This window comes from Bidens hawaiensis, unplaced genomic scaffold (genome assembly GCF_021521415.1).
Source record: "Bidens hawaiensis isolate Kalapana, Puna unplaced genomic scaffold, B.hawaiensis_p1.1 tig00018749_1, whole genome shotgun sequence".
Classification (NCBI taxonomy): Eukaryota; Viridiplantae; Streptophyta; class Magnoliopsida; order Asterales; family Asteraceae; genus Bidens; species Bidens hawaiensis.
In genome coordinates this window covers 70,346-98,319 of record NW_027492842.1, presented here as the reverse complement: position 1 = coordinate 98,319, position 27,974 = coordinate 70,346, and the positions used below count along the sequence as shown (strand labels likewise).

Genomic DNA, 27,974 nt, shown 5'->3' with positions numbered 1-27,974 from the left:
CAAGATCAAATATTAAAGACAGAAGGATAAAATGCTTAAATTTGTCAACGAATCAAGTAAAGATTTATTTATGGTAATTTGGATTTTAATAATCCCAACTTAATGTTGGCCGATAATAATCCCAAGTTAGAAAGTAGCTGTTACTAAACTTTCACACCATTTGTTTTCATTGGGCATCCGTTAAAAAATACTTAACGACGTTTAGTTTTTTCCAAATTTCAGACTGATATTTTAGGGCTTTTGATCGGAATGAGGATACGAGCCAATTGATGTAAAACTTACCTCAAAACGATGCTTCAAGCAGCTTGATTTTTGTTAATTAAACATCGGAATTGAAGCATTCTTTAGTCGTTTGGGCCACCGTTTTGAGGTAAGTTTTACATCAATCGGCTTATATCCTCATTCCGATCAAAAACCCTAAAATATCAGTTTAAAATTTGGAAATAACTTAGCGTCGTTTAGTTTTTTTTTTTAACAGAGGTCTAATGAAAACAAATGATATGAAAGTTGGGATCAGTGACAACTGCTTTCTAAGTTGGATTATTATCGGCCAACTGCATTAAGTTGGGTTATTAAAATTTAATTTACTTTTATTTGTTTGTGAGATGCAATCAAAGGAATTTGTCTTTGGACAAAATCAAATCTCTTATGCAAAGGAGACATATTTGACCAATGTCATATCAAATTCCCTGTATTAATTTATTATTTAACCTTGATAAACATTTTAGTTGACCAATGTATAAGGGAATCATCGTAAGTTACAATCCATTCAAAATGATTTGACTGTTTGTTAGGTAACTTTTTCTTGTTTTTTGGACATACGTACATAGTTAAAAACAACAATTTGTGCCTAATAAATACAAGTTTTATAATAAATATATTTTAATTTTAAACGTTAATTTAGTTTTTAAAATATCACTCTTACAAAATAGTCAGGGCATATATATATTCTATACAGGCTCCATGAGGTTATTTTACTTGATACTTATATGATCGCATAACATGTGAACGTATAGCATATCAATATGGGTGCATACCATACGAGCGAATGATTTAAAAAAAAAATAATAACTAATTTGTTAGACCAAATGTTGTAGGGTTTCGTTTCAAGTCACCTTACACAGTTACACTTTTAATGCCCTCAACCTTCAAGCTGTTACACACGGGCGTCAAAGAAAAAAGGAAGCCTCTACGGGTGCTAAGACCCTAACACGCTCACGAGTTCTTTTAGAGGGTCTACCAATTTTCCAACCAATCATAATTATACATTCATAATTTTTATAAAGAGTAAAGTGTTATTTCCATCCTTGTGGTTTGGCAAATAATGCGAATTTAGTCCAAAAAGTTTATTTTTTGCATATGGACCCTCCACGTATCTTAATTCTTGCCAATTATATCCAAATCACTAACCTCGTTAAATTTAATCGTTAAGTCAGGAGTAGATATGTCTTTTCACAATTTCTTTATTATATGAGTAAAGTGCCAAAATCGTCCCTGGGGTTTGGTCATATTTGCAAATTTCCTCCAAAATTATTTTTTTTCGCAAGTAGACCCTCAGTTTTTCCCAACCGTTGCCAATTTTATCCAAATTGTTAACTCGGTCTAAATTCAACGTTAACTTTATGAAATCAAAGTTTAGATACAATCTAATTCTCTTTTCCAGCTAGCTGGTGACCAACTAATAGTCACTACTCACTACTCCTTGTCCTATATATATAACACCTACATCACATCATCTCACTTACACCAACACACATCAAATAATCAAATGGAGTCCTCTAAGAAGCAGCAACTCACTGCTCTTCTTCTCATCTCCATGTTCTTCATTTCCTCTGCCACTCCCATTGCTCTTGACTGTGTTCCTTGTGGCAAACCACCTCACCACCACCACCCTAAACCACCCTCTGGAAAACCACCAAAATCCCCTAAACCACCACATATCAAACCACCCACCACCCACCCTCCCCATGTCAAACCACCTGTTGTAACACCACCAATTGTTAAACCACCAATCATTCTTCCACCAATTGTAACACCACCAATTGTTAAACCACCAGTTGTAACACCACCAATAGTTAAACCACCAGGTGTAACACCACCAATCACTCTTCCACCAGTTGTAACACCACCAATACTCAATCCACCATCAGGTGGAAAGCCAGGGACCCCATGTCCACCACCACCATTTGTGCCAGCACCAGCAGCCACATGCCCCATAGATGCACTAAAACTGGGAGCTTGTGTGGATCTTTTGGGTGGGTTGGTGCATATAGGGTTGGGTGATCCAGTGGTGAACCAGTGTTGCCCTATTCTTGCTGGATTGGTGGAACTTGAGGCTGCAGTTTGCTTGTGCACAACCCTAAAGATTAAGCTCTTGAATATTAATATTTATCTGCCACTTGCTCTTCAGTTGCTTGTTACTTGTGGCAAAACACCACCTCCTGGTTACACCTGTTCTATTTAAGTTTTCAAGTTTGTTCCCATTTAGGTAATAATACTTTCTTTACACATGCAAACCCTAACCCTAACCCTAATACTAATTTCTCTCTCTCTTCTAAGATCATTTATGCATTTATTTTTGTGTTTAGGTGTCTTTTAACTTAACTAATTAATTTATGAAATTGAGGTAATATATTCTCTCAACATAAAAATTATTGGTAATAACTATGTATATGTGTGTGTGTTTACTAAAGTTGATGTGTAATTGTACATGCATATGTATGCATGTGATAGTTTTGTCCACTGGCATAGGCTAAGAACTCATCAAATACATATGATTATTGATATATATTAAAAAAAAACACTATGAGTATAAGACAAACACGAGTAGTCTCTAACTCTACAGTTTTTAAGATTGTTTGACTTGATATCTTATAACTTATTCTAATAAATTGTAGTTTTTTTAAAGAAAAAATTTTAACAGTAAATTTCTTGCACTTCCTAAGACTTGAGCCCAAGACATGTTGGGCAATTAACTTTTAAAACTTTGTGTAAGAAAATGTGTTTCCAATAATTTGTAATTTTTTTTATATTAATTTTTCTTTTAATTAAATTAGAAAATATTATAATAAAAGGATCCAATTACAATAGAGAGACGGGTAAATGGATAACAAGATGCGCCGCCACCCCTTTTGAATGAAAATTTGATTTTCGAAAGTTAATTATTATATAAGAGGATTTAATGTGGAAAATTGAATATGTTTCTTTTTATAGACAGTTTAATCAAATAAAAAAATGAATTAATAATAAATTTAGCTAAAAAATTTAATTAGTTTCCGTAGAGTATTTGTTGAGTATTTGTATAATGATCGATCAAATGTATTTACGCAGGGATAGGATTGATAAATCCTGGATGAAGTTGCCACCAGGATCAAGAATTCTCTTTTGTTTGGAGTGTTTAAGAAAATTAATTTTCGATTGTTTTGATTAATGTTCACTTTAGGTGTATCAGATATGATTAACCTATGTTTGATGCATGGTTTGTTTTGTTGGTGCTAGGATATATGATTAGTTAATGGATATCAAATGTTTTCAATTATTAATAAACATAAAAAATCGTATTTATTTATTTATGGTTTTATAAATATTAACGATTGTTTGCTTAATTAACTCTATACCTGACCATGTAAAATCATTAAATTTAAGACTTACCACGAAACGGTCAAAACCCGAAAATATGAAAAGTTAAAGAACCATGTACGGTAATCCATCAATAGTTACTGATAGCTTATCGAAGAGTGACTATGTCACCGCGCATAAGTGTTCTACGCCATGGGGTGTCACCATGCATAGCCCATGGTTTTATAAATGAGACAATAATATAGTAGTTAAAAGTTCATGGTTTTAATTTCCTAACATTAAATGTTTTGTGAATTAAGTTGTGAGTCAAAGGCAATAATACACAACATGCGTGATGGGGCTTCTGCCCTTCGATTTTGTACTTATGTACGTACTATAATCTTCATATCACGTGTCCGACAAGTATCCCAGGAAGGGGTGCTCCCCAAGTCCCCATGGCTTATATATTCTTATTTATTTATTTATTTATGAATTATGAGTAATCAATGTATATTTTTTATGATTAGTTAAAAAATTTATTTTAGCATCACTTGGTACAAAAAAAATTCTAATGATCTATGGTTCTATAACCATTAGAATCACTTGATGTATTAGTGAGATTTGACTAAGGATGAGCAAATTCGGTACCGGTGTCGATTTGGTACCGTCAGTACTGATTCGGTACCAAAGTTTTGGGTTTCGTTATCGGTATGGTACCGGAATTTTTCGAAATTTACTACCGAGCCGAAAATTTCGGTACCGGTACCAAAATTTGCGTTTTTCAAGATCGAGATTTTCGGTGCTGGTACGGTATCGATCTCATCCCTAGGTTTGACATCGACTATATATGATTAGAAATTTTTTTTTCGGGTTTAAAGTGATGGTTTATTGCCTTACTCTTTTGAAGAGTTTAAGTGAGTGATAGTATAAAACTATTGTCACATTAATTGTGAAATGCTTTTAATTTAATTACCTGTCGTTACCAATACTTATATATTAAGGCTATGGTTATTTACACATTCTTGACCTATCTACACACCCTTTAACGTGGGGTTCCATACGATCGTATGTAGGGTGTGTGGATAACCAAAGGTATACGAATATCACATCCCTTTATTAATCTTAATATAATAATTATTATCATTATTCATCTTTATCCTCATTTTTAGACAAAACAAAAGTATGAAGTACCCTATTACGAAAAATGGTCTCTTTTAACTCGTCTAATTTGAGTAAACTATGTATCTAATTAGGTTTTATTACCTGTATTGCATGGGTTGTTTTTATTTTTCGTTGCTAATATTTATATATATTATTTTGGATTTTAATTTTATTTATTGTAAGAAAGTTAATAATATACTTAGGGTTTGATAGTAAAAGAGTTTTACAAATAAATGAAATGTTATAACTCGTTTAAAAGCTATATGAGTTTGGTGAGATCATGGCCCATTTATTGGTTCTTAATTATAAATAATATATATTTTTTTAAATTGGATATTACTTTTTAGTATATCCCTATAAAATAGGATTTTCATATAAATATTTGGTGAGTTTAATTTTTAATATAATGAAATGTTATAACTCATTTAAGGGTTGTCTGAGTTTGGTGATCACCCATATCCGTGAATTCAGATTAAATGAATGAAAATCCTTCATTTACAAATAAAACAATCTGATGGCTTGAAAATATGTATGAATCAATAAGAGAGTTTTTAAAGGTTTTGTTTATATATGTTTAAGATTAAGATTAAGATTATATTAATAGTTACGACTGATTAGATCATCAACTTCTGATTTAGCGCGCAGAATATGATCATTATAAAACCCGTGTCTAAAGATAAACAATGACAACACCTCCCTTGATTTGTTACAAGTCGATAAAATCACATTGATTGCTTGAGATCTTTTCGAGCTGGAAAATGAGACTCATAATTGGCTAGTCTAGAAAAAAAATTCAAGAAATTGTATATATTTACATCATAAAATTGTTATATGAAATCGTTCAATGTTGATGGGGTCCAAAATTAAGAAGGCATCCTGATAGAGTTTTCCCAATACATCAGTCAAAATACAAGAAAACAAAACAATAGAATTAATGCTTGTCCTTTGTCGACGGCATGAATTCATGTATGACGATGTTATTATTTATATTGTAGATAAAACTTATAAGATAGTTATATAATATAGTAGATGGATGATGTATTATATCAGTCTTCTTTTTATTATTAAACAAAAAAAAAAGTTTAATGTTTATATTCAAAGGTACAATTTTATCATTAACATGGCGAAAGATATTCTGTATGATCATACCTTACGGTACATTATTACCTATACAAGGTAGGGGGCTTATATGTATGTAAATATTAAAGGGTAGAGTTCATGAGAAAAGTGAGGGGTGTTCAAATACATATATCCGAAATTTTGGATAGCCGAATTTTGTATAGTGACTTTCAATATACGAAATATCGGATATTCATATCCAAATTTTTGGATACCCGAACTTTCCTCTTGACCTTCAAATCGGCTTGATCGGAAGAATCTGTTTGATTGTTGATTGCTCAAGTTGATGCTAGAAAATATATTGTTTTCTGCTCATGATCTTCAAACTTTGAGGATGAAAATAATTTAAGCTTTGCCAATAAATTCACCACCAAGATTAAAAATCTTTGATGATGCTAAAATTAACCCACCTCAAATTACACTATCAACTTACATCTTGTTGAATTTAAAACCTATCACTTGATATTTTTTATTTAATAATTTTGAATAATTCTGAGTATTCAAATTTTTTCTAAAATGCCTATCTAAATCCGAAATTTGAATTCCGTATTCTCATGTATTTCATATTCAGATTCAAATTTTTTTACACGTCATGAACCATGCCAAGTTGCTAAGCACAATGTACAAAGAGTTTAGTCAGGCCCGGCCTAAGGGGAGGGCGACGGACTCATCACACCCACTCTTTCGAGAGGCCCATAATTGTTAAAAAACAAAATTTATATGTTATATATAATTTTTTTAACACAAAAGTCTACAAAATGACTTTTTGGTTGAATGGAAAGTGTTATAGACTATGGAAACAAAAGTTATGTGTTCGATTCCCATAATTAGCGGTCTTTTTTTTATAGAAAAAAACTTTCATTTTATATGTCATTTTATTATTATTTGTTTGTTTTGAGCTTTTGAAAGACAACCTTATTGGTAAAATTGTAAAATTATCTATTACATAATTGAGAACACGATTTTAAAGGCCCGTTTTTTTACTTGTTTCAGACCCCAAAATTTTAAGGAGTTCTCACATACGACCCTGAGTTTAGTGTAGCCTAATGATATGCATATTTGTTTACTACCAAACTCTATAAGACTTTAGAGTCCAAAATATATCAAACCTATATAGTTCATAGGAACAAAAAACAAAATATTATTGTGGATTAAATCTTAATAGCTGTGTGTTATTGATAAAAAAAAATAACCTCATACTCAAGAGAGTTCTATTCCAAATCGGTTCATAACAACAGCTAAAATGATCAAAAACGAAATCTTTCTTCTCTATAAATGTATGCATGTACTATAATAGCATGATACTGTTCTTGTGAATTGGACGTTTAATCTAAACCTTGAAAATGTACAAGTAGACATAGTGAAAGTTAAAAGTAACAAATAATAAATGAATTTAGTGGCAAAGAATGGTTGAGGGACCATTTTGATATGGATGCACATGACATTTGTTTGTCATCACTTCATTCAAAACATGTGGTTGCATTCTACATGTTTCAAAACACAAAAACATAAATTAAAGATTTCCTTATCACCAATCTCGTGGAAATTTACTTATAATTTGGAAAATTATTATTATTATTATTATTATTATTATTATTATTATTATTATTATTATTATTATTATTATTATTATTATTATTATTATTATTATGATCATTACATATACATATAAGAAATATTTAATGGTACTTTATACATATTTAAAAATGATTGTTGTGTATATGTTAATCAAATTGTGTATTACGGTAGGGGTGCAAATGAGCCGAGTTGCTTGCGAGTTACTCGAGCTCGGATCAATAAAAAAACTCAAAACGAGCCGAGCTTTATCGACCTTGAGTTGAGCCCGCGCCTCAAATAAAGCTCGTTTAGATATCGAGCACGAGCTCGAGTTTTGTAGGAAAGCTCGTTTAGGCTTGTCGAACCTTAACGAGCTTTGTGTATTTTTAAGGGTTTCTTCTTTCAGACTTCCGTGTATGAATTTTACACTGCACAACCGAGCTCGATCCAAGCTTTGGCTCGTCTAAGGTGCTACACAAGCTCGAGCCAAGTTTAGGCTCGTTAATGATTTTTTTAAAGGTATATAAAAATAATTAAAAACTTATTGATAATGTATAAGCAAGCCGAGGTCGAGATGTAGAAAAATAGCTGGAGACGAGCCGATCTCGGGCTTGGTTTGGCTCATTTACACCCCTAACTTAATTAACGGGCGGGGCCGTGGGCGAATCATTTAAAAAAGAAAAAAGAGAAAAATCAGATGAGATGATCTGATAGTTTTGATAATGAAAGAATTTATGCACTTTGTGTATAAAACATTTATGGATGATGTTGGTATGTCATACGTACAAGTTACAAAAATGTAAGACATTAAATTGTTGTCATGAAAAGGGTTAAATATTTAAGGGCTCATATTAAGAAAGAATGACATAGGTCCAACTTTGATGAACCCATAATATATGTGTCCGTGAGAAATATACCATCGATCTAAATATCCTTGTACAAATACAATAAAAAACATACACACAAGACTTATTTATATTCAGAAATTAGAATACAAGTCTTAAGATAGGTAAAAGTTGAATGGATAACACTACTAAACAAATGGGTATTGCCAACGGTAATCTGCTGGCGGGTTGTATACCGTTGGTAATCACTAGTGGATTTGCAACAGAACCCCCAAAAAATATTAAAATAGCATTGTCAGTTTGATGAGAGAACATCACCGACGAGGATTCTCTTCGATGATATGGGATTGGATTTCTGATAAGATATTGTCGGTGTAGGCTTAGAATTCCATTGGCAGTACCTCACTTTCTGTCGATAACTTGAGGTTAGAATTGACGTTGAGATTTTAACACAGGCTTTTTCAGGCAAATGTTAGGGTGGAGCCCTTTACCCCCCCGGGTTCTATACATTATAATAGCAAACCGATTAACGCCTTGACATTTCACCAGTGGTTGTTTCAAATTTCTAAAAATGGCATTCTCGATGTATTTCAAACACAGCCGATCGTTGTATGGGCGTGTTCTGGGAGGAGTTATTATCGATTGTAGCTCTTTGTTAGTATTTTGTTGAAATAGGTGGTCTTGGAATTTAAACAATCTTTCATCCTAATTGTGAAGCTTGAAAACAATGTCATATGGCAAAATGTTGACAAAGTGAGCCTTAGATTCTAGTTACAATATTATTGCTTGTGAACTATGTTATTGGATCCTAATAATTTTAATTACTTGTAATTAGTTACATAATTTTGAAATGAAATGATCTTTTGTTAAGTTTCAAGATAGTATTTTGTTCATGACTATGGTTAAGCACTTAAAACTATAAAATATAAATTTAGCCATGTACTAAAAGCTAGCTGTCATGTCTTAGAGATCCAGGATGTAATTAAACAATAATTTATTTTTTCTTGTGATTCATAACAATTCAATCTAGTATTCACTTTATAGCTTTTTACAAAAGCATATAATTGTACCAATATACTTCACTAATTAAACATTATAGTAATGTTGGAGCTTAATTTGGTGATGCATCTTATCTATTTGACTGCATGTGACATCCAAGTGGCTTTGAATAAAGTGAACACATGACAAAGTAGGTAAAACATTTCAAAAACATCATTTTTGGCTTTAAAGACATACGTTGCCTTAAATATGTTTTATGATATGCATTATTATAAATTTTCATGAATAGAGAAGGATGAAATTACTAGTATGTTCAATGAAAATGAGTTTGTGACTTGTGTGAAAGAGAGAGCTTGTAATCTTTAAATGCAATGACGATGTCATCTGTTACCAGTTTCATATGTCAAAACGGCTGTTAAAACTATTGCCAGCCGCATCCCCGTCACGCTCCCCCCCCCCCCCCCAACAATCTTCAGATGATATTGCGCTAACGTCCCACATCTTTACAACCCCTTTGCGCGTCCCTACTGTTGCCGCTTAAGGCCCCTCCAGGATGCCACCTGGTGCTGAGTCTCATGGTTAACGACCATGGGCTGTTCCCTGCTACACCTAACCTTATAATACAAATTTAGAACTGAGATCAATTTTTAGGCCCATCAGCCCAGGCCCAATTGACATTAATATGGGCAAATGTCTTGAATTTTGATCACCAAGGTCCAAAATACCCTTTATGAGTTTTAGCTTTATTTGGATTGGGATTTAAGAACTTTACTTTCTTTAATATTGGGACACCAATGAAATAGCTATGGAATAAAACAGCAATGATTTTATAATTCAAGAAACCTTTATTTGAAATTAGTGTAGCCTACAACCAAAATGGATACTTTAGTGGCTTACTTTAAAATTTAAGGATTTCATTGTTTGAATGGCTTGTTAACATTTCAGTTTCTTGATCACTCTTACTTATGAAGCAAACGAGTCAGGTCGCTCACGAGCTACTCGAGATCGCATAGTTATCAAGCAGAGCTCGTACAACAAGATCACATAGTTATCAAGCAGAGCTCGTGCCTTGTACGGAAGGTCATTTATGCCAGTCAAGCCTTGGACTTCTGTGTACTAACTGAAACAAGACAACCATATCAAGTCCGAACCAGGCCTAAGCCTCAAATAAAGTTTCTTTAGTTATCGAGTCAAGCTCGAGCCATGTACAGAAGGTCATTTAGGCTTGTCGAACCTTGGATTTCTATGCACCAAGCTCACATTGCACAGTCGAGCTCGAGCTTAGCTTTAGCTCGTTTAACATACCTCACACAAGCTCAAGCTAAACTAAAAATAAGTTTTTCCTCAAATTATCCCGAGCTTCAGTATCTGTATAAACCCGTGCTCAAGCTTCAAAAAATGGCGAGCTCGGGTAGCCAGTTTGCTAAAAAATTGACCAACAAAAAAGCAAAAACGGGTCAATTGACCCGTTATTTAACTTTAATAAGTCCGAAAGTATAACTTCCTTTTATCAAATCAACCTACATCTTAAAATCGTTACATTAAAACCGACAGAAAGAAGAAAAAAAAGTAACACTACATCTCAAACCTATTGAAGGGCCAACTGTGTTAGCCGCAATAGTCTCATATCGATCAGAACGCTAAAAAAACAAAACACGGAATTTAAAACGGAAAAAAAAATGCTCAAAAATAGTCAACAAACAAAAAGACCTTTTTACCCTGAACTTGGAGCTATATATATGTTACAAATAAAATCCTCGGTTTCAAAGGATTGTTGTTCTCACCTACCCCTACAATCCACCAACCATCCATCACTTCTCCGCTAACGTCCCTGCGAGAAACCGAACCCGACTGCATTTCTTCAACTTCGAAACCGCATCTTCCGTCTTCCCACGGACTAAATCTATATATGTCGCGGTTAGAACCACTTCTGGGTTGTCGGGTAGTACCGACAACGCGAGTGTCACCGCCTGGTGGGCCCGCTCGATGTCACCTTCTGCCGCTGCCATGGCTGCCATGTCAGCCAACAGGACCCCACGTGCCTCCTCCGGCTTCAGAAACAAAAACCTCGACCCAGAAAAGGGTTGGTCGACCGCAGGGGCGTTATTGGAATTTGGCTCGTCAATATCTACAGCTTTCCTCATATGCCAGATTTCACAGTCCTCTTGGCTGTAGGGTAATTCAGTGTTACTACTATTTTGCCCTGAAATATAACCCGACAAATGCTCGGATGCTTGTTTCGGCTGGTTTAACAGACAGTAAGCTTCCGCTGCATAAACATTTCCTAAAAACAAGTAAACTCTAGAACATTCTGGAAGCTTCAAAAGACACTTGGAAGCCGCCAATGCCTTAACCGCATCCCCGAGTTCCAAGTAAACAAACACCAGGTCAGCGAGCACAGCTTGCAAGATCATCTGATTCTCTTTTCCACATAAGCCTTCGTACTCGTTAATCGAGCTTTGAAGCAATGGGTTCAGATTCCCGAGTTTCATCTCTTTAGAATTCACTGACAGGTTCGCTTCCCCGTTTGAATTCACTTGATCCGAACCTGGACCCAGATCCAGCTCCGGTTTCAGATTTGACTCACGGGTCCCATCAGGATAGTCCAACAGGTGTATCGCATTCAAAAGACAACTTTTAGCAAACTTGAGTGAAAGATTTGGGTCCACTTGCAACGTGTTTCTTGAATTCCAGCTCTCGATAACAAGTTGTCTCCACTTGCCCTTACCGATAACGTTAACGTTAATATCTGGTTTCTTTTCGGAAAACATTATGCAACACTCTGCGATTCTAAGCCACAAAAGCGGTTTTTTGAAGAACACCGAACCCGACTGTTGAAAGCAACGAACCGCAAGCACGGGTTTCCCACTTGCCAAATAAACGAGCCCGCAGTTGTATGAGAAAAGGACGGACTTATCCTGTGAATAGCTCAACAGTTTCATAGGTTTTTCCTTTCTTTGTAGAGAGCCGGTTCCAATAGCCTTGGAGAAAAAGACGGCTGCGGTTTGGTACTTCTCGAGTTGATAATAAATGCATCCGAGGTTGTTGTAATACAAAGCTGAAGTCCCAGTTTCGGTTTGAGTAGCGGATGCCATTAGCAGCTTTATTGCTTTTCGGTGGTTATTTCTAGCATATTCGAGCTGAGATTTTAGAAATAACGCGAGTGAATAATCTTTACCGCGTGCGATATTCATGGCCATTTTGACTTCTCGTTTGGCGGCTTTGAGATTTCTTGTTAAGATAAGAATCCAAACCTTGTACAAATTCATAAACGACTCATCAGTTTGTGTTCTTGAGAGATCATTCGATGGTCTTGTTATTGTAATCATTAGAGATTCTAGTCTCTCCTCTGAGAGTGTTCTGGATAATAAAGGGCTTTCAGGACCGTTTGAGTTGACAGTTGAATCTGAGACGATTAAATCTGATGATACCATCACGTTGCTGGGTGCTGACGTGGACTTTGTTACAAGGTTTGTTAGCTGTTGATGAGTGGTGCTTCCTGAATCACCTTGTGTGGCTAAGCTATTGCCGCCTACTCTTTCCAAGTAATTCAACACATCCTGGAATCGAAGACAATATAATTTGCTAAATTGATAGTAACTAAAGAACATAATAATAATTTCAACCACGTAGACTGACATAAATGCCCTTGAAGTCTTGACAAAAAAACTTACAGCAGCTGTTGAAGCATGATGGCCAACTAAAGAAACCTCCAGTAACAAGAGGCATACATGGCGTGCCACCCTCTGTTGAAGAAACAAGATTATGATGAGCGCACAAATCAATCATGTGATGTATATTAATACAAATTCATCGCTAACCTCATCTATTGGTACAATATTTTGATATAATCTTTCCAAAATGGAGAAACACTTCTCATATTCGTGCAGATGGTATAGAATAACTGCCTAAAAAGCAGCAATAGAGGAGATTAATGAAAATACATAAGGTTTAATAGGATATACAAGAGAACTTAGAAATAAACAAATAACATGATGACATACTATGTTAAAAATCGTCACAGAAGCATCAAATTCTGTAGCTGCTAAACTGGCCACAATATTATTACTCTTATTTCCGACTGATTTGATTCTGTTGTTCGATGCATCTGCACTTTCCCCAGATGAATGACCAAGCCTTTCACTTCGTTTCTTTACCAAATGAACAAAAAAGTCAAAACACGTGCAAGCAAGAATTTATTAGAGATAATAATCTCCCTCCAAAGAAATAATTCAAGTTCAAATATTGTAACTCTTATTTTATATTTAGATGGTCTTAACTAGATTTGATGATAGCTTATTTCTTGGGATTTATTCCTGCAGTTTTGATTTATATGGATTTTCACTTTGTTCGTGAAAAAGTACAAGAAGGCTCAATACGGGTTATTCATATCAAAGGTGATGATCAACTAGCAGATGCACTAACCAAGCCTCTATTAAAAGACCGCTACAGAACTCTCCTATCCAAGATTGGACTTATTTCAAGATCGTCCATCTTGCGGGGGCATAGAGATAAGTCTTAACTAGGTTTGCTGATAGCTTATTTCTTGGGATTTATTGATTTCCATTCTCTTACAGTTTTGATTTATATTTTTGTATATATTGATCACTAAGTCAATGAAAATAATAATATTGATTTCCATTCTCTTATAGAATTTAATATAAAAATCTATATACTGTATCATATAAATGAATAAACAATAGTATATTAAAAAAAATTACCACTACAACAATATCTATCTTGCCCGATACTAGTTCCACTAATATTATATCTAATGATTTGCTTGAGAAATGTGTTTAATGAAATCATTATTGAGAAAATAAAAGATACTAGAGTTCTAAAGTAATTAGAAATACCTTGAGATTATCAAGTGTTTCCAAAAATCTCTTTGGATTTGAAAATCCATCTTGAAAGTTCTCTGCAATAGCAATGTTATGAAGAACCTACAAATAGAAGCCAATTAAAAAATGAAACATCCATAAGAACTCAATAAATGAAAGATATAGGCACAAGAAACGGGCGATATCAATCTTCTGCAATAACCTAAACATTGAATCATAACAAACAACTAGAATAGATCTTTTAGCCGCTAAATTCTATAACAAACAGGCGTAAAAAATTGATGGCATTATTTGAACTTTGAAAGGAGTGCACGTAAGTAAATAACAGTTCGCCCTTTTCATTTCCTCTAATTTACTTAGGAGCTAATTAAAAATTAACAAGCTTATGTAAATTAAAAAAAATAAACATTGTGTGCATTTAGTTATTTGGTAATTTCAACATATATTAGATTAAAGCTCTTTTAATACTTGGAATTATAACAAATAAACCAAGTTATGAAAGTAAACCAATGGAAAACTCCAACTATCAAAACTAAGATAGATCTCAGCCTCCCTTTTACAAGAATCATGTATGCAAACCACTTTTGTCATCAAACCTTTTAGCAGACATTGTAAAAGAACACTTAATGTTAAGAAGAAAGGGTGCAAAAACAAAAGCATGGGTGCATCCTATTGAAAGGCAACAATGAAATGATAAATATAAGTTCAATAGGATAGTAAGACTACTGTAATTTACAGAAACATGCTTTAAGTTTTAACAGCAAATAAACAGCATGTACAAAACATGTATGCAGCATAAATCAATGTGTCGTCATGTGATATGGTTTAGGACTTAATATGATGATAATATTAAGAGATGGCACTGATGGAGAAACTTCACATATGGGAAGTAGTAAAAATATATTGATTAGGTAAAACATATTGGTAAAAATATATTGATTAGGTAAAACATATTGAAGGATTCACTTTATATAGAAGTGGAAAGACATATCCGGTTCACATCCAACGGCCCTAGATGGTTTAATCCTAACACAAACTCAATTTTTCAGAAAGCACAAATTGTAAACATAAAGTCATAAACTATGTATTTCCGTACTCATCACTTACAAAGGTTAAAAATAGAACACTATTCCACATGCTAAGCATTCTCCTAAATGGGAATGTCATTTAGTTCAAAGACCTTAGTGGAGGAAGAAAAGAATCAGTTAAAATCGCATGCCTAAACATGCAAGTCAAAAACATAGGCGTATATGTCATGATATAACATGAATACTAATAGAAAGGAGGTTAGCCCTAACAAAAACAGATATTACTATTATGATATAAGTCATATAAGATGGATGGAAAAGAGGTTAGACCTAAAAAAAAAAGACTTTAACATGTAAGGTAAAAAGTAAAAACGTATGTGTGTATTAGTATAATGCGGATAGAAAGAAGGTTATCCCTAAAGAAAACAAAACTTTACCACCAATGACAACATGACCTGAAAAGAAGGAAGACAAACTAAGTCCACCAGACAATAAAATTAAGGTTATCACTACGGATGCTTGATTCCTACAAAACTATTACCTTCTTACCTATTATTTCCAACTTATTCATTTTAACTCAACATCACAACAAGTTGCAACCAGTATCATCATATCCAGTGACAGCATAAATGATTACACTTGCCAACTCTTACATGCTTAACACCTCTAACAGTCATCATAAGATTAGCATAATACAGCTTCAAGCCAAACAGCATTCTTCAACAGAATATAAAAACAGAAACATTATCATAAAAGTATCATCTAATATGAAGTTGGCACATCAGCTGTCTTGCTTTTGCTGCTCTATCCCCCATATCTTTCTACCTTCCAAATCAGATTAATTCTTAAAAAGATAATTATTCAAGCCACCCAAGACCTTGCAGTACTTTACATACAGAAGATTGACTTCTTTAACCACAACAAATAGTCTTACACGCTTACTGACCCCACATTAACCAAAATTCCCACTGGCAAACTGTTTACCATAAATTTCCATCAATCAAGCATGCCACTTTTGTCAGTTTTTTAACACCAATAAACCTCAAAATAAAAATGTTCATCGAATGGAATTTCGAATATCCAAATTAGTCAAATCAAATTATTTGACTTTTAAATTTGTGAACCTGGATTCGAATTCGAACCAAATTCTTAATTACATTCGGTTGATTTTATTGAAATTCGAAACTCAAGGCCAATCCGGAATTAAATTGGATAGGAATTAAAATTAGAATTTGAATCAAGTTCAAACTAATTCAGTTTGTACTCACCAAGAAAAATAATCAGACTTTGGGCTTGGGTTGGATAATGAATTAGTAGCCCATATGTGATCATTAGAAGCTTGCTTTCACACATACACACACATATAATTCGAATCGAATTTATATAGATTATTTTATTTGAACTACTATTACTAAATCGAATTCGAAATTTTTGAAAACCAAATTTGAGCCTTCAATTTTGAATTTCACTCGAATACAATTTTGAGTTTTTTGAGTCCGATTCGGATACTGAGCACCCTTACTTCAAAACATCCAAAATAAAGAACAGTTAACCAACAAATCAACCTACATAAACCATTTGATCCCTACCAAAAATGCAATTGTAACTAGTGAAGATGGATCAGGAGTTCACTGTTTCCTTATTATAGAAAAACCATAAACTTATTGATATCAATGACATAGAGCCCTAATTTCCTAGAAGGACAAATTGCCTAATTGAACTTGATGATGCATCTGATTGATGATGATCTTTTGGCTATTGTTTTTATATTTATTACTTTACGATTTTTTTGCTTTTGAGTAGGAACAATTTGGTTATTTTGGATTTTCATATGATTTTGGAAACTACGGTTGAGAATTATGCTTTTGAATTGTTTTGGTATTTGAATAAAGTATTGTTTGCCATTATAAATTTTTTATGTGAATTTCTTTATTTAAATGCTTTTTTTGTCTCAGGTCCACGCTTTTTTTGCGCCTAGCACCTGCGACAAGCAAGTTCGCCTTGTGTGCGCCTATCACATTTAATAACTATGATGTGTATGCTCCAATTAAACTCAACCAATCACTACATAACCAGCAATTATAAATTAAGCACACAGAGAAGCAAATAAATAAGCAAATTCACCTTCGGATCATGCGCTTTCTACTCAATAATCTGATTCAACTATGAGCCCTAAATCCTAATGCCCTATAAACACATAGTACCTAAATCAATCACTAGCAATTTATAACACCTACAATATGAATCTGTTCATCTAAATTCAAACAATCACTCCACAACAAGTAATCGAACAAACAAACAAACAAATTCATATTCAAATTCAAATTGACCTTACCAATTCAACTATGAGCCCTAAATCCTAATGTCCTATTTAAAACAACTAAAACGAGTAACCTAACAAACCAATCTCAATTCAAATTCAAACAATCACTCGACAACCAGTAATTAAGCAAACTCAAATTCAATTTCACCTTCGGATCATCCAATTTCTTCTCCATAATCTGATTCAAATAAGAGCCCTAAATCCTAATGTCCTATAAACACATAGTACCTAAATCAATCACAAGTAATTTATAGCACCTACAATACACATCTATTCCATCTAAATTCAAATAATCACTCCAAAACCAGTAACCAAACACACAAGCGAGCAATCAAACAAGCAAATTCACCTTCAGATCATCCGCTCTCTACTATATTGATAACAATGAAATAAGAGCCCTAAATCCTAATGCCCTATAAAAACATTGTACCTAAATCAATCACTAGCAATTTATAACACCTACAATACGCATCTATTCCATCTAAATTCAAATAATCACTCCAAAACCAGTAACCAAGCAAACAAACGAGCAATCAAACAGGCAAATTCACCTTCGGATCATCCGCTCTCTACTATATTGATAACAATGAAATAAGAGCCCTAAATCCTCATGTTCTATAAACACAGAGTACCTAAATCAATCACTAGAAATTTATAACACCTACAATACACATCTATTCCATCTAAATTCAAATAATCACTCCAAAACCAGTAACCAAACACACAGACAAGCAATCAAACAAGCATATTCAAATTCACTTCGGATCATCTGCTCTCTACTATATTGATAACAATGATATAAGAGCCCTAAAATCCTAATGTCCTATAGACACTAAGCACCTAAATCAATCACTATATATATATATAAGTAACCTAATAAATCAATCTCATATCAATCACTCCACAACCAGTAATTAAGCACACAAGCAAGCAAATCACCTTCGGATCATCCGGTTTCTTCTCCAGAATCTGACTCAACACCTAAAGTACTAAACAATGAAATAAGAGCCCTAAATCCTAATGTCCTATAGACACAGAGTACCTGAATCAATCACCATATCAGAGATAAATAAGTAACCTAACAAATCAATCTCAATTAACCCTACAGTATGCATCTATTCCATCTAAACTCAAAACAATTACTCCACAACCAACAATAATTAATTAACCAAATTCAAATTCAAATTCAAGCCCTAAATCCTAATGTCCTGTAGCCACAGAGTACCTGAATCAATCACTATATACCTATATCAATCACTATATCAGAGATAAATAAGTAACCTAACAAACCAATCTCAATTAACTCTACAGTATGCATCTATTCCATCTAAACTCAATCAATCACTCCACAACAGCAATTATTAATTAAGCACGGTGATTAAGCGAGTTGAAATTCAAATTCACCTTCGGATCATCCGGCTTCTTCTCGAGAACCTGACTCAACACCTTGAGGCAGTCAGCATACTTGCCTAACTGAAAACACACATACGCCTCCTTCGCTAACGCTTGCGTAACCGTAATCAACTCGCCGTCAGTGTTATTGTTCGCGTCCATGCCTCCAGCCACCAGATCGAAGCAAATCAATAATAAAACCCTAGCCTTCTAATTACTGCACCGCGCAATCACATATGCGTCACGGACAACGTGCGGTCGATTGAGAACGTGAATCAATCCAACGGTGAGAGTGAGAGTGGTTGATTTAGTGAGAGAGAGAATCTAGAGGTTGAAGGAGCCGAGCACAGGTGAAGGTTGTATTGTATTGGGTTTGGGTCTGAGTCTGAGTTGAGCGATTGGGTTTGGGTTATGGTTAGGTGACGGTGGGTTGGACTGGTTTGTGTGACGGACGGTGGATATGGTGGATTGGGGGATAGTGGAAGGATCTAACGATGGATACTTGTTGTTTATATTTTATTTATTTTAAAAAGTAATAATAATAATAATAATTTTATTAATAATAATATAAACATGATCAAATACATTTTGTTTTTAACATGAAAACAATGAGAACCAATTTGCTGTTATTATTATATTTATTTTTATTGATGGTTGCTGTTATTTTTTGTTCGTATTTCCTAATTTTCGATTATGAAACATTATAAATATTTGTTGATTTATATTTTGTTGTTATTATTATATTTTTTCTTTTGTTGTTATAAGTATTTGTTGGTATTCGTTGTTATTATTTTGTTCTTGATTTTGATTATTTTGTTGTAATTTTTTGGTTTTTTTCTTTGTTATTACAAATCATTGTTTATATAGATTGGTAATCTAGTTGGTATTGTTTCTAATGTTCTCATTTTTTTATAAATTGGTATTATTTTATACGTTCTCATGTTAAGATTAAAACGTACACGAACTTTCCTCATAACAATAATAATAATAAGTTTTTGAAAAAAATAATAATAAAGATCGAGTGGTGCAAAAACCGGGTATTTAAGAACAAGAACCGGGCATGAATCGGTTTCGGGTATGGTTAACAAAAGTTGATTTCAGGTATAATCGGGTATTTGACCAGGTTTTTCGTGTTTTTTTGGGGTTTCTGGTAGGTCGGGTCAGGTTTTGACCAGGTAAAGGTGGAACTAGTTCCGGTAGTTTCGGGTACATACCCGGGAAGAAACCCAATACCATGTCATACTTGCGGTGGGTCGGAACCGGTTTTGGGTCGGGTCCAAACCGGGTATTCTGTGCACCTTAGAGTATGGTATCAGTATGATTATTTAGATTTATAAACTAGTAAGAGATAATACGCTTCGCGACCAGTGTAAATTTTTTGTGCTTCGATGTACTCGGTATAGTAAATCAAAGAAGAAAGATCCATATATTACTCGTATTGTAACCAAAAAGGGCATCGAAACATGTTATTATGTATCGTCCAGACTTGCATGATGTAACGGATACCAAACAAAAGATAAAACCCCAAAAATATAACGTGTCACTTGATTAGATAGATTAATACGTGGGTTAATTAAAGAAGAAATTAAAAAACAAAACCCAAAAAATATAACTTTTTCAGTTAATTGGTTAGGTTTACATTAATTAAAAAAATTCTTAAAAAATACTAAAATTAAATTAAAAAAAGGAATAAATAATAAATTTAAATAAATTAAAAAAATCAAAAAGAAAAAGAAAATCAAAAGATTGTAAGAAAGATGAAAACAAACCTCAATGTACTATAAGCGAAACATAAAGTACAACAACTAAAACACACATAAACCAAGGAAATAATCATATGTAAGAATTAAACTAGTCATTAGACCCGTCGCGTTGCGGCGGGCAGCGTAAAGTTTAAAAAGAGATGCAAATTTAGAGATGCAATTTTATATTACGAAAACACAAACATATCACCAATTTGCTTTTGAGCAAATCTGCAACTGCACTCCATGAACGCTTCGGTGTCCAAATAATGTTCCAAATAATTTCCCCACTACTCGGCTGGGTAAACATTTAAATAGCATATATGAGTCCTAGTGCTAACGCCCGCACGTCACGCCGGGTTGGTGATATGGTCGACGAAAGCTAAAACTACCGGGATGGTGATATAAGCTACCACTGAACGTGTCGCTTGTAATCAAATTGCAAATATTTATTTTTAGCTATCCAAAGCTTATATTCCATTATATTAAAAGGCACATATTCGTTTTGAGATGTACAAAATGCGCAGCAATAAACCAAATATCACGGCATTCCAATTTAGACTACTAAACACATGTAAAGAAAAGTCAACTTCAAAATATAAAATGCATTGTTTGAAGAAGACCACCAATATGTATGTTTGTGATGGGTTACCCTTGCTCATAGCAACATTCAACAACACCGACCAAAACAAATTATTGAAATCAGCCCTCAAAAAATGAATTATTCAAAGTGACCACATAAGGGCACGTAAAACAGAAATGACCACCTCAACATGAACATCCAATTAGATAGAGGGACAAAAATTTAAGTCATTACATTCAAAGTCAAACAACACATCCAATAATGTACATCCTCGCCTTCATAACTTATTTCATGAAAAAAAGGTCAAGCAAAGCAAATATAGCAGAAACCGATAATGGACCTTTCAGAGTACAAACTGAAACCAATTAATCTCTTATCAATAGGATAATAAACATGTAGATTAGGACTCCGACCTACCTGAGTTTCAGTTATGCTCTTCAATATGAGCAAGAAAGCCAAGAGGCATGTAATTGAAACCAAATTATTGATCACTACCATAAGCATATCCAAAATAGAAATTGAAAGTAACATAACATACACACACAAATAACAAAGCTCCATAAGTTTATAAAAACAACAGCTGGTTCTTTAACAAAGCAAATTTAAGAATCACATGGATTTAGTAAATTTGTCTAAATTCTCAAAACAACCCAAATATGAACAAATTGTGTAATTTGGCTCAGATTATATTCATGGCTACAATTCTGATTGCTTGTTTCCAAGCACCACAATTGCCATGCCACGAATCCATCATCGCCTCACGAAGCTGTAACACAAGTCATCAGAACAAAAGTAAACTTCAAAGTCAAGCATTACAAATACACTGAACACCCCATGTGCACCGTACCTAAGGTCACAATAGAGGCTCAGATAGCCTTTCTATAGCCTAAATGGATAGACATGCATTTCATCGAACAACTGATGTGCATGGAGTCAGAAATCCATCAGAGGTTTTGCAGCCTCCATGAAGGCACTCGACGTTGTAGTTCTGCCGGACGGCGAGGCAATCCCCCTGTTTCTCTCTAAAAATGGAAAGAAATTTGTGCAAAGAACTCAGGTGTAAAACCATCACAAACAACAATCCAGAATATACAAACAATAGAAGCCGGTTCAAAAGAAATAGTGAACCTATGAGTTTATCACCAATCGCAACATCATAACCACATGCATATATAACTGTTGCAGATGAAGCATAGAAGAAACGAACGCAGTCGCCGGCAGCAATTGTTTCTCTCTCTACAAAACATGACACCATCGTATGAAAACAAAAGAAACGGCGGTTGATGCATGTGTATGAAGCCAAGAGAGAGAGAGAGAGAGAGACGGTAGCTATGATATCAAGGTATATGAGAGATGTGTAACACCATGTGTAACAGACATGTAACTTTCTGAATAAAATAAAAAAATGTACAATATGTACTGCAACAAATACAACACACAAAGCATTAAAATGAATGAATAGTGAAAACTACTCAGAATCCAAACTTGCAAAATATAATATATACATATATATATATAATATGTAGAGGATAAAAGTGACACAACATAATAATAATAATAATAATAATAATAATAATAATAATAATAATAATGCATGTTCTTTCTTACTAATTGCTAGTAAGCAAAACTTGCTATTAATATGATTACATGTTTACAATAACACTTAATTCATAAAAATACAACTTAATATGTTTTACCACTTTTTTTCAACATCTCCAAAATAGACTCCACATTTCTCACATCTTGACTCTCTTGTGACTCATCTTGATTCTCTTGCGAAAAGTCAGCGCTCGTGTATGTCCTCACCCCGGGCCCGCGCCCTTCACAATCCTTCAACCTACCTTGTTGGGCCCGTCTCACTTCCTTCTGATGCTCGGTTAACTCCAACCGTTTCCTCTTAGGCCCATTAGCACCACCCAACCCGTTCACACGATCATCAGTTAACTCCACTCGTTTCACGCAACGGTTTAACGTTGTGGTGACTTTGTGTTTGTTCGGAGGACTAACTGTAACTGCAGCGTCTGTTGTCGAGTATCGTTTTTTACATAAAGTTATTTTACCGTTTCTTGAAAGTTTGTCCAAAACCGGAAGTAAGTTTTGAGGGTAGTCTAGTTTGACTTGTTGACCGTATGTTGCGTTCCAAAAGGCGACTGTGGGATTAGAGACCGACGGATTTGGGTGATCAAGAGTTGCTTCGAGTAGGATTGCTTGGAGTTTAAGAAACGTTGAGTTGAAGCTTATCGGTGGCCAACTGGTTTGCATACTTTTGAGGGTAGCAGTCCATAAATGGAGTTGGTAGATTATGTTTTCGTGTTGTAGTTCAGAATCCGATAGCCATTGAAGCAACGGGTTTGATATAATCTAAATAACAAAAAGGTAAATAAATAAAAGAAAAACGCAGGTCAACGGTCAACCATTTATAAGTGCATATGCATATATACATACATAATACACACATACATACGCTAGCGATTTAGAAGAGATACAAACCTCAACAAATGGAATGATATCCTCTTCAAAGTGAAAAGATTCCACAACGAGCGTCAAGGTGGCAAAGACGCTGAAAACATTTTACAGTCGTATAAAAATCACAATTATGCACAGGGGTGTAAAGTGTAAACGAGCCGAGTTGAGTCCAAGCTCGGCTTGTTCCGAGCTCTGTTTCTAAAACTCAAGCTCGGCTCGTGCGTAACTTTTCAGGCTCGGGCAGGCACGGTTCATTTAGTATTTATTATTTATTTGTATTGATTATTTATATACATCTATAAATAATTTTCTATATATTTACAACTATAAGTTTTATATATAACAAAGTATATATTATTTAGGTATTTTTATCATAATATGAATATATAATATACTAAATAAAAATTATTTAAATAAAAGACTCGTTTAGACTCGCAAGCCTACTCGAGCTCACTAAGTGAAGCCCTGGCTCGGGCTCGTTTATTAAACGAGCTTATTTTTAGGCTCAGGCTCGTGTAAGCTATGCTCGATTCGAGCTTTTAATGAGCCAGTCTTGAGTAGCTCACGAGTAGCTTGGCTCGTTTACACCATTAGCTATATGCTCCATTATATTCTTTAAAACCAACCTGGAAGTTGCATCAAGAATCTGCGGATTTGATTTCGCTTTTGTGTACGATACACTTAAATACCTGCAAAGTTTCACCAGAAGAAAAAAAAAACAAAAGCATCAGATTATTTGTAACATATAAGGTAAATGGTTATATAAAGATTTTCCAAAAAAAAAAAAAGTAATCTGCTGACCTGGCAGCACACTGCAGGCTGGTTTTGGTGCCATGGAGTCTTTTATGACCACCGGCATCATCTGATGATTTAATAGTATGTTCAAGAACACATATTATGGCATCTCCACAAAATAAAAGAAACTCGTCGCTCCGAGTGTTTTCTGCAGGGTCAATCTTGGAATACTCTTCAAGAAACCGATCGAAAACCGGGAATAAACTTTCACAGCATTTCGTAGACGAGTAAACCGACTTCCATGGTTGAACAATTTGCACAAAATCAAGACTCTTTTGTGATCCCGATGAGAAAACGACAAAAGGGTAACTCAAAAACCGAGAGATTTCAAGATCCCAGTTGTCATCAACCTCTGATTTACCATCTATGTAATCTTTCAAGCAGTTTGCTATAACAACCCAGTAATTTAAGCAGTCGGGTATCAAGAACTTATGCAATAAGCACGTAAACGTGTGAAGTATATCATAAGAATCATAAGATTGCAGCAAGAAAGTCACAAACTTTGACAACTTTGACCCGTCGGGAGTTGACTTTATTAAGTCATGGAAATAGAGTATTGTAAAATACACCACTGTTGAAACCATATCATCGTCATCATTCATGTTTTCAGAATATTTAATGTCAAGTTTCATCTTGTATAACGGAGATCCCAAAATCGACGGTTGTAATTCCTTGGTAGCAATCTCTATAAAGTCAACAGTTTGACCAACGCCACTTTCTGATATCTTCTTTAGACAGTTAATAATGGTATTGATGCATAACATAACCTCACCAAAAGGAACACTTGATCCTGATAGAATAGCTTGTACACTTTTTACTGAAGAACGGAATATTCTTAAAGCAGCATCACGCGCAACCTCACCGTGACTAATTAAAAGGTCAACCATTTTGACAAAAAAGTCAAACTGGTCTAAACTCCGCGGCATCCATTTGACAGAATAATGCTTTGAATCGTCATTTTTGGCTAACGCGTATCTATCAATAATATCCAAGCAGAAATTCCATGACCAGATGTTTTTACCATCTGGTCCCGCTCGAAAGACCGCTTCGAGCATTGGTTCAAGAACAGTTTTGTTGACAAAAGGGTGGTTAGCGTATTTGTCGAGTTTGTGAAGCAAATAATTCCAAGTGTTTAAGCAGGATAAGTGGACTGATGAGTCACATTTGCTTGACATGATTCCAATTAGGGGTGTCATTACGAGTTTCATGCTCTTGTTTAATCTGTTAGTTTCAAAGATATTATCGTTATCTTCATATATTTGCTGTGTTGCAGCTTCTTTTGTGGATTCTTGTGGTGGTAGAATAATCAGAGCATCGATTAAAGCTTCCCACACAACCTGCAAGAAATTGTTATATAAGGTATAAGTTTCTAAATCAAATTATTCAAAAAATAAAAATTATTATTACTATTGTAATAGGTGTAAACGAGATATGGGCTGGATAGCTAATATTAACAAGCTGACATGTTAAGCTCAAGCCAACTTGTTTATTTTCAAAAATATATTTACACATATTGAGACTGAGCGGGCTCATTTACAGACCGAGGCATTGAGGCAATCTCGAGTGAGCTTTTTTAATGTATAAAATTCAAATAAATAAAAAAAAATGGAAATGAATCAACCCAACTAGACAGGTTTTGACCCGACCCGACCTGTAAAGAAAATTACCTGTGAAGCAATTTTGACTTGCGGGTCACTGTCAGAAAATGTCTGCTCAGGAATTTTTAACAGCTGATTAATTAACTGCCTGTTTTTTATGGCATACGATCCTATCAAACGAGTATACCATCCCCATGCTTGCATTGCTTGAATCTTCATGCCTTGTTTCAACAGTTCTTCCATTGCAGGCAGTAGTTTTCTCTTAACATCGACAATAACTACCTGTTTAAACAAAATAATCAAAGTGATTATGTGACATGTCATAATCAAAATCCATAAATTTTTAATCTTTATAGACCTTAGAGAGCGTTTCTGGAGGGGGGCATAATAAAGATTTAATTTTCTGTAAACATCTTTCCGACATATCTCTCTCGCGTTTATCTGCACTAACGAGTCTTCTGTATATCGGTGGGGCCCATAAACTAGACGTCTCTCTCATCTTTTCGTTCACTTGAGTTTCCAACTTCATCACAGCCTGCACCAGTCACCATAATAATATATAAAAGTCACAAAATTTCATATATGATTATATTGTCATAATACCTGCATCGCCTCAAAAGTTGTTGATAGAGATCCAGAAGGATTATCGAGAGCATGAACTATAGCACGCACTAAGGATTCGATATGTGTGTTTAAGAACAATGGATTTAATTGTTGGACCGATATGCACCATACGCCTAAATTACATACAGACTGCAATTAAAGTATAAAGTCAGTACCAATGAATACATGTTTGTAAGTGATCGTAGGTTATTATAAGCTAAATGAGATTTTAACCTTAATTCGAGTTGACAATATGACCTTCTTTAAAGAACTTAAGACCATATCAGCATCATCCTCTGAAAGTTAATAACCAATTTAGATCTATTATTATAATAAACTATTATAAGATGTGAAATTTTGCTAATATGCAATCAACTACTTAATGAGGCTAATTTACTAATAATCAATGTACCTGAGATACCAGTAACAATGGATGGATGGTAAATCATAAACCCCATACACTTCAAAGCCTGTGAAGCTCTGCAGCAAGACAGATTACAACATACAATTAGCAAGTACCAGAGGTGCAAACGAGCCGAGCCACTTGCCAGCTACTCGAGCTCGGATGAAAAAAAAAGCTCAAAACGAGCCGAATTTTTTCGAGCCCGAGCCTCACATAAAGCCCGTTTAGTTATCTAGTCTAAGTCTCAAATAAAGCTCATTAAGTTATCGAGCCCGAGTTCGAGCCTTGTATGGGAAGATCGTTGGGGGAGCCAAGCCAAGCCTGAGCTCAGCTTGTTTTGACATACGAAGGCTCGAGGTCGAGCTAGTTATCGAGTCTAAGCCTCAAATAAAGCTCGTTTGGAGCTCTTTTTCTAAAACTCGAGCTCGGTTCATTTATTATTTATTAGTTAATTTATATATTTTTTTATTACTTTTATATATTTTGTGAAAAACCTTAAACGAGCCAGAGCTCCGCTAGAGCTCGTTTAGAACCTTAAACGAGCCATAGCTCCGTTCAAGCTCGACTGTGAAGTGCACAAAGTCCAAAAGTGGTGAAACTTAAAAATACACAAGGCTCGTTAAGGCTCGACGAGCCTAAACGAGCTTCCCACACAAGACTCGAGCTTGCTAAAAGAGCTTTATTTGAGTCTCAGCTCGACTCGTTTCAAGTTTTTATCGATCGGAGCTCGAGTAACTCACAAGCAGCTCGACTCATTTGCACCCCTAAAGATCGTTTAGGCTCGTCGAGCCTTAACAACTAACAAGCCTAATGTAAATTTAACTTATAAGTTCTTCTAACTACACACAACCTCGAGCCAAACTTAAACTCATTACCCACAAATACAAAAATAATTAAAAATATATATAAATTATTCAAATTATAATAAACAAGCCGAACCCGAGCTTGAAAAACGACTCAC

The 27,974-nt window shown here is 34.4% G+C and overlaps 3 protein-coding genes across 3 annotated transcripts; 1 reads left to right on the top strand and 2 right to left on the bottom strand.

The window, feature by feature from the left end:
• Positions 1-1,735: 1,735 nt before the first annotated feature.
• LOC143556876 (uncharacterized) lies at positions 1,736-3,434 on the top strand. The gene is made up of 2 exons (XM_077046093.1): positions 1,736-2,488; positions 3,331-3,434. The coding sequence occupies exon 1, from the start codon at positions 1,769-1,771 to the stop codon at positions 2,462-2,464; it is 696 nt and encodes a 231-aa protein (XP_076902208.1). The 5' UTR covers positions 1,736-1,768; the 3' UTR covers positions 2,465-2,488; positions 3,331-3,434.
• Positions 3,435-10,790: 7,356 nt separating this feature from the next.
• On the bottom strand, positions 10,791-19,000 carry LOC143556898 (uncharacterized). Its single transcript, XM_077046110.1, has 6 exons — positions 18,836-19,000; positions 14,096-14,182; positions 13,244-13,390; positions 13,061-13,147; positions 12,914-12,985; positions 10,791-12,799 (listed from the first exon to the last, which is right to left on the bottom strand). Exons 1-6 carry the CDS (start codon positions 18,983-18,985, stop codon positions 11,051-11,053), a joined length of 2,292 nt encoding a protein of 763 aa, XP_076902225.1. The 5' UTR covers positions 18,986-19,000; the 3' UTR covers positions 10,791-11,050.
• Positions 19,001-22,831: 3,831 nt separating this feature from the next.
• Positions 22,832-26,756, bottom strand: LOC143556888 (uncharacterized). The gene is made up of 6 exons (XM_077046103.1): positions 26,611-26,756; positions 26,077-26,542; positions 24,416-25,746; positions 24,241-24,303; positions 23,639-23,708; positions 22,832-23,509 (listed from the first exon to the last, which is right to left on the bottom strand). The coding sequence occupies exons 2-6, from the start codon at positions 26,329-26,331 to the stop codon at positions 22,832-22,834; spliced, it is 2,397 nt and encodes a 798-aa protein (XP_076902218.1). The 5' UTR covers positions 26,332-26,542; positions 26,611-26,756.
• Between the last annotated feature and the right edge of the window lie 1,218 nt (positions 26,757-27,974).

What these genes read in the sequence shown, in the direction of transcription:
- LOC143556876 (XM_077046093.1), top strand. Translation starts at nt 1,769, where the DNA reads ATGGAGTCCTCTAAGAAGCAGCAACTCACTGCTCTTCTTCTCATCTCC.
- LOC143556898 (XM_077046110.1), bottom strand. Translation starts at nt 18,985, where the DNA reads ATGGACGCGAACAATAACACTGACGGCGAGTTGATTACGGTTACGCAA. An exon ending in AGAAGCCGGATGATCCGAAG is followed by an intron (nt 14,183 to 18,835) that starts GTGAATTTGAAT and finishes TTCTATTTGTAG; the next exon opens with GTTCTTCATAACATTGCTAT. An exon ending in AAACACTTGATAATCTCAAG is followed by an intron (nt 13,391 to 14,095) that starts GTATTTCTAATT and finishes CATTTGGTAAAG; the next exon opens with AAACGAAGTGAAAGGCTTGG.
- LOC143556888 (XM_077046103.1), bottom strand. Translation starts at nt 26,331, where the DNA reads ATGACATGTCACATAATCACTTTGATTATTTTGTTTAAACAGGTAGTT. An exon ending in AAGTCAAAATTGCTTCACAG is followed by an intron (nt 25,747 to 26,076) that starts GTAATTTTCTTT and finishes AATTTCTTGCAG; the next exon opens with GTTGTGTGGGAAGCTTTAAT. An exon ending in ATTCTTGATGCAACTTCCAG is followed by an intron (nt 23,709 to 24,240) that starts GTTGGTTTTAAA and finishes AAATGTTTTCAG; the next exon opens with CGTCTTTGCCACCTTGACGC.